Below are 7,293 nucleotides of genomic sequence, written 5' to 3'. Positions count from 1 at the left end.
TATATACTTACCAAGACTTATATGACATTAAAATAAAATTTAGAAAACATTACAATTAAATATTTACAGATATTATAGATATAATTCTTCACAACAAATGCAGACACTGCAAATATCTAAATCTTTACTTCATGTTTAGTAGACTTGCTCTTCCTGAGACTTTAACAAATTGGTGCAAATTTTATTATACCAGTTGAGAAATGGGTATTTTGGACCTGTCTCTCCAAAGGTAAAAGTCAAACAAAACTGACAAACATCTGGGGTGGGATTCTTTGTTGGTTTTGACCTGAGCTATGTCATTGACTTTTGTCTTTCAAGCTTTGTCAACCAAATGGAAAATATTTTAATTCTCTGGTACTTTTGAAACCGTGCTTGTAGTTATTAGTAGTAATTAGTATTAGTAGTAATTAGTATTACTACTAATAACTACAAGCACGGTTTCAAAAGTACCAGAATAAGAATTTCAAAAGCTGAAACGGCAACAATCATCAAAAAATGGATAAAGGTCAGCAAAAAAACAACAACAATTACAGAGAAAAACTGCAAGTTGGCTGAAGAGGGGCAATAAATGCCCGAAACGTGTGTAATAACAACACGTATCAACTGAATAAAACTTGATGATGAGTATTGCCAAGTGCCTGAAGATAAATACGATAATTATTTGTGTTTAAATTACTACTAATAACTACAAGCACGGTTTCAAAAGTACCAGAATAAGAATTTCAAAGCTGAAACGGCAACAATCATCAAAAAATAAATAAAGGTCAGCAAAAAAACAACAACAATTACAGAGAAAAACTGCAAGTTGGCTGAAGAGGGGCAATAAATGCCCGAAACGTGTGTAATAACAACACGTATCAACTGAATAAAACTTGATGATGAGTATTGCCAAGTGCCTGAAGATAAATACGATAATTATTTGTGTTTAAATTACTACTAATAACTACAAGCACGGTTTCAAAAGTACCAGAATAAGAATTTCAAAGCTGAAACGGCAACAATCATCAAAAAATAAATAAAGGTCAGCAAAAAAACAACAACAATTACAGAGAAAAACTGCAAGTTGGCTGAAGAGGGGCAATAAATGCCCGAAACGTGTGTAATAACAACACGTATCAACTGAATAAAACTTGATGATGAGTATTGCCAAGTGCCTGAAGATAAATACGATAATTATTTGTGTTTAAATTACTACTAATAACTACAAGCACGGTTTCAAAAGTACCAATTCTAGAAGGGCCAAAAATTATCAACCAGAAATTATTAATAATTTCAGCAGGAATAACAATTATAGACCAGAAATGTAGAACAATTCCAGAGGGAATAACAATTATAGATCAGAATTTTTGAATAATTCTAGAAACATAAACAACTGTAGATCAGAATTCTAGAAGCGTCAACAGTTCTGAAGTTCAATAATAACGTGAAAATGAAGCAGAAAAGTAGAAAAAATACGAAATAAAAGTAAAGAAAATGATACCTTTAAATAAATGATTAATATTGATGATATCGAAGAATAAATTTAGATAATTTACCGATAAATTGGGTCATAATATATTGATTCCCTCATGCAGAATTTATAAACTTATCTGATGATACACTTTAAAACATGATTTAAACATTAAACATTCATCATTATCCTCTTTCAATAAATCATCTAATTCATCACCAAACTACATTAAACCAAAATAAACTTAATTTTTATCAATTTATTTATCATAACTCTTACCTCATCTCATATGTTTTGTTCTAGATTTGTTCTAGAATTTCTAAATAATTCAGAAAGGTGGACGTATTATTTATATCAGCTGATAGAAAGGTGGATATATTATTTACTACGAAGGTATATAATCTATATAAAGAGGAGATTCGATAATCTATAGAATTCTCAGGGGTTATTTAGATTATTCTCAATAAAATACGTGATATTATTATTGTATAATCACCTACAAATCCATTCTCATCCCTTCTCCAACTTTCTCATTTTTATAATTAATTAAGATGCTCACATCATATCATTTCTTACGGTAATTGTATATTTATATAAAGACTTGTTAATTATGTAAATTTAATTTGCTAAATGAAAGCTTTTATCTAGAATACACAATTCTGTAGCTAATAATAAGTAATTTAGATAATGTAATTAATGTTAATTGAAACAATTATCAATTATGTAAGTTGCTTCATCATTGCTTCGAGATAATGGAGTTATTTCTACATTTATTCGTTTAATTAGTCGATTAATTACAATAATTGATGTCAAATTTCTTTTCTACAGATCATCTTCCTCTTCTTTATCCGAAGGAAGATGCTCATCGATATTAAATCCATTCTTTATAACTGTATTCTACTTGTTTATCCAAAGATGCTATTAAACTGATGCTAGATGTCTTCTCTACTATTCTCTTTCTTTTATTCATCTAAAGATGCTATTGATCTGATACCTTCTCTTCTCTACAATTCTATTACATCTGTTTATCCAAGGATGCTATTGATGCCTGATGACTTTTCTACAATTCTCTTCCATCTATTCTTCCAAGGATGCTATTGATCTGATGCTTGTTAATGCTAGATGTGTTCTCTACAATTGTCTTTTATCTCTCTCTATCCATAGGATGGTGGATCTAATAATTATCTCTATACCAATCTTCGATGTCTTTCATCTATTCTCTTGATGTCTTCTATCATTCATGTTCTATTAACATCAACTATTTCTCACAGTTCATTCATTTCTAGAATAAATATACTACACAATTCATCTATTTAATTGTCTTTTAAATAGTCTAAAACTGTAAATAAATATATGGGGTGGCCCAATAGTCAGTTAACCATTATAAAACTTTAATTTGTTGCCTTATAAAAACACTTTATTACTTACGAAATTCACTAAACACATATATTATTTTTAGATTTTAACGAGTAATGTTTCAAATTGCTTTCTTGTAAAAGGTTAACGGAGTTTTGGGCAACCCTAATCATTATAGAACAGCTACACAACAGCAAACGTACACATATACATATCTTCTCGGTGGGGTGTTGTAGAGAGATTTTTATATTACGGTTTCTCACGTTCTCCATAAAAAAATGTAATAATTCGGAGGGGGGAAAAGAATATTTCTTCCATTTAAAAGTAAATGTTACCAATTTATATTGTGTGGTTTGTTGAGGAAGGATGTATTTTTGGAAAGGTAAATGAAAAGCTATAAGAGAAATAAACAGAATCACACAATACACGTCTCCACATTTTACTTTTATGGTCGTGTTTTTCCGAAAGGTCTTCTCACAAGCAAGGGGAAAAAAAAATAAAATATAGTAAAATAAAAATGCAGTTTACTAAAATTTCCTTCAATTCTCTAACTTATTATTCGAAATTTGCACTTTTCAATAATTACAGTAGCTTAAGAGTGTTGTAAATTAAGAAAACGAAGGTGCAAGACGAGGAGAATCACCTGAAAAAGTAAATTTAATATGATGCTAAATTTTATTTTAATCTTCTTCCATATGTAAAATGATGCTAGATTTTATCCTCATCTTTTTTCATATGTAAAATGATGCTATATTTTATCCTCATCTTCTTCCATATATAAGATGATGCTACAATTTATCTTCGTCTTCATTATCTTTCATATGAAAAACGATGTAATATAAGTAATTTATTTCAAAATTAAACATTTTAAAATTTATTTTTCCAATCAAATCTCTCATCATTCTCTTATTTTCCTAGATTCTAAGCTAATCTCTTTATATATACAGAGAGATAATTAGCATAAAAAGTCAAAAAGGATGCAGACTATTTCACGAAATCATTTCCTTTATGTAGATAAAAAGTATTTAGATTAATACGTAGAGATTTCCTATTAGATTTTGTTACCCGAAGAAGAATAGATGGCTTGTAGAAATAAAATGGTCTATTAAGTAAATTGTCCATAAAATAACATTGGGTCTATCCATTATCATATAGTTGAGAGAAATCTCTTTTATAGGATAATGGAAAGAATTGACCAATAATTTATTGTTAACCATAAACAGAGAACATACAAAGCATTTCCTATAAAAATTAATGGGTTTTCACGCAAGAAAACCTGAGTTTTTTTACCATTATTCTTTATATTTTTGATTTTTATCAACAACAGGAGGAGATACAACTTGCTAAATTTTCACTTCTCTTTAGCTTCTTCTTCTTTTCCTAAAAATCAAGGCAAATCTTTAAGAGTTTTTAGTTTGTTTAATCTTATTTAACTTTACAATTAGTGTTTTTGTTAATACCCTGTCTATACAAGTAAAAATTAACTGTAAATACACAAAGTAAATCTTTCTTTCCATCTCCATTCATCTCATTGCAATTGATGATGCTACATGAAAAAAGTAACCATTTCTATTAAAAAAATAAAAATAAAAATCATTAAAAAATACATTTACGATGGTTTATTATAGTTATTAATGTTATAAATTCTATAAATTTGTCTTCAAAAACTTTATTTTTCTGAGCAAAAATCTTTTCTTTTTCATAATATTGATCGAGGAGTTAAAGCTCATGTTTATCTTTTCTTTTTTAATTTTATTAAAAGATAAATAACAGCTTCAGTATTCTGTTTACAATAAATTTAATTAAGTAAATTCATTATAAATATAACTTTACAATTTAAATATTACATTAATGTACTTATAATAATAGAAAAGAGAATTCACTACCACTACCAGCATCACTACAACCAACATCATCATCACCATCTTTAGCATCACCTCTTCTTTCATGATTTATAGAGCAAAATATCTTGTTTTTAATTATATATTATAANGTTTAGTTTAATTTAAATAATTTATATAAAAATATTAAAAATATATTTAAGCTTTTCCTAAAGATATTTTACTTGAAATTTAGGTTGAAAAGAAAAAGCAAGAAGAGAAAATGAAACGCGATCAACTAAACGATACATATCTGGACTTAGTAGAAAAACAAAGATTATATTTCAAGACAGTAAAGGATTTCAAAGAGGTATTATTTAAGAGCATTGTTTGAAAAGTATCGAATCTACCCGCAAAGGAGTTGTCCCATGCAAACTGCACTTTAACACTTTTCTATGTAGTCCTTCTGGAGTGTAAGGCACTTCTCCCAGTGGTTCTCTGCTTTTGCAAACCCTTTGCAAGAAAACATTTGTCTTGGTTTTCACACCATACACAGATAGCCTCTGTAATAGCATTATCACTGTTGAAACACTGTCCTGTCCAATGTTATTTGAGTGTTGGGAATGAGTGAAAGTCCAGTTTTGCTAAATCTGATGAGAGGGGATAACAGTTCAAAGTCACATTCATGAATTTTCTGCAAGAGATACAGGTATTATTACGGCACATTGTAGATCTTCCATGTTTCAATTTTCCAGGATGTTTCTCCACACGGCGCAAATTACGTGTTGAGAGTTTCGCTTCAAAATGTTGCAAACTTATTCCACCTTGACAACTCCTTCACTGGTAGGTTGACCACTTTTTAAACAACCCTGACTGACATATGTATAGTTTTTTGTTGCTTTTATGTGTAACACCAGACTAGTTTGGCTTTAGAATGCTTATAAACAATAGTTAAATTTTAATAATGATTATCACCCATGCGTAAGACAGGATTTATATCTGCAGTGTGGTAAAATAGTTATATAATGTTAATTAAATTTAATACGACACGGCAGCATAACTGCCTACCTCTAGTCAAATTAATTAATTTAAAATATTTAATTATAGTTTTTGCATAGCCCTAGAATTTGGCTATTATTATTAAAGCGTTTCTGTATGTCCTATATCACAATTCCAGGAACTTATCGAACGATTATGTATAATTAGTCTGTTGTTAATTAAGTAGAATGTCATTAAGCAACAAATACTTATACTAAAATATTAATTAAATATTAATCTCGTAATAATTTTTATTTTTAAAGGAATGCCGCAAGAACGAACTACTGGCTGCAAAAGTCAAAGAAGTTAGTCAAGAGAGAGTTCGAAATTAAAAGAAGTTCTATTTTTTTTTGGTTCTTTGATGATGTATGTATTAACATGAATTGTATAGATGTAAAAAATAAAAATTTGCTTTACATACAATGTATGATTAGTAATTAACTTTAAGCCAATTTAACTGAATTGCTATGACAAAGGAATGCCAGTTGTCGTTGGCATGTTCTTTCAATTTGCCAAGTGATTCCATTTAATCATTAAATTACTTATCACCTTTCCACTCTGTTCCCAGCTATTGTCTTTGTCACATATCAGCATTTAGTATGGAAAAATTAAGTGCAGAAACTGTATTATCACAAACATAAGTTATAAACGACAATAAATTACAGTAAAAATTTTTTATTAACTAACATTTGACCTTTGAAAATGTCAAATGCATTATTCGAAAGAACATTGAAGACATTCCATGAGCTTCTTCAGTGTTGAAAGTCATGTTGTCTGATGAAATCCTTGGAGTATGGTTGAAAACATCCATTGTTACAGAATTTCTGCTGGAGTCTATGGTTGTTTATGTTTCTTGCAGTATTTATTGTTGTAATTTGTTTGATTTTCTAACTTCTTTTCACATTTTAAGGATGGAAAACCTCTTACAATGGTAGATAAATGGAAATCTCACAGTGTCAAATAGAAATTGATTGCGGATGAGCAATTTCATAGCATGCTTCTTCAGGTCAAGCAGTCAATTACCTCCATAGAAACAAATTCATTCAAGAAAAAATCATAATCTCTGTCTAAATATATTAATATAAAACAGTAGCAATTACGAATTCACAGAATAATTTCCAATATGTAACTAAACAAAAGTAAATTTTAAAAAAATTAAGATTTCCGCACTCGCCTTACCGTTCGATTCAAATATCAGACACCGAGAGGTCCCCGAAATTGAACTTTCTGTATACAAAAGATGGATGTGGAAGTTTTAAAATGTAATAATATATTTATTGGATAAATAGTGGAGAAATTTTTTACCTTTTATTGATTTTATGCGCGCGTCTACGACTGTCGGAGATGATAGACTTATCTTTTGCTTCCGAGTATATCCATTACAGATCAATATTAATAATTCATCATTAGAAGCTGACAAATTACAAGATTGAATATTTAGTATATTTACATCAATTTATAAATATCCATTTAAATATATTTATCAAAATTGATAGATTATCGTCATCGGTAGAAATTACCCGACAATTTTTATGAAAGGAAAAGAAATTTCTTAGTAAAGACATTATTTCAAGAATTATTTATTACTACTTTAACTATATAGGGACTAGAAAATTGTAGATTTTTTCT

At 28.8% G+C, this 7,293-nt stretch overlaps 1 protein-coding gene across 2 annotated transcripts in view; it reads left to right on the top strand.

Moving 5' to 3' along the window:
- The window catches only part of LOC111624717 (coiled-coil domain-containing protein 93-like), a 49,007-nt gene extending 42,918 nt beyond the window's left edge, over window positions 1–6,089 (top strand). For both annotated transcript variants that reach the window (XM_023367630.1, XM_023367629.1), the window contains 2 exons: window positions 4,883–4,996; window positions 5,928–6,089. In XM_023367630.1, coding sequence (XP_023223398.1) covers window positions 4,883–4,996; window positions 5,928–5,996 — 183 coding nt within the window. In that variant the 3' untranslated portion in view covers window positions 5,997–6,089. The remainder of the gene's footprint in view (window positions 1–4,882; window positions 4,997–5,927) is intronic.
- The last annotated feature ends 1,204 nt before the right edge of the window (window positions 6,090–7,293 follow it).

Source organism: Centruroides sculpturatus, unplaced genomic scaffold (genome assembly GCF_000671375.1).
Source record: "Centruroides sculpturatus isolate CEXI.00-Female unplaced genomic scaffold, Cexi_2.0 scaffold375, whole genome shotgun sequence".
Classification (NCBI taxonomy): Eukaryota; Metazoa; Arthropoda; class Arachnida; order Scorpiones; family Buthidae; genus Centruroides; species Centruroides sculpturatus.
Note: the sequence above shows the minus strand (reverse complement) of the source record. Positions and strands in the feature narration are given on the sequence as shown.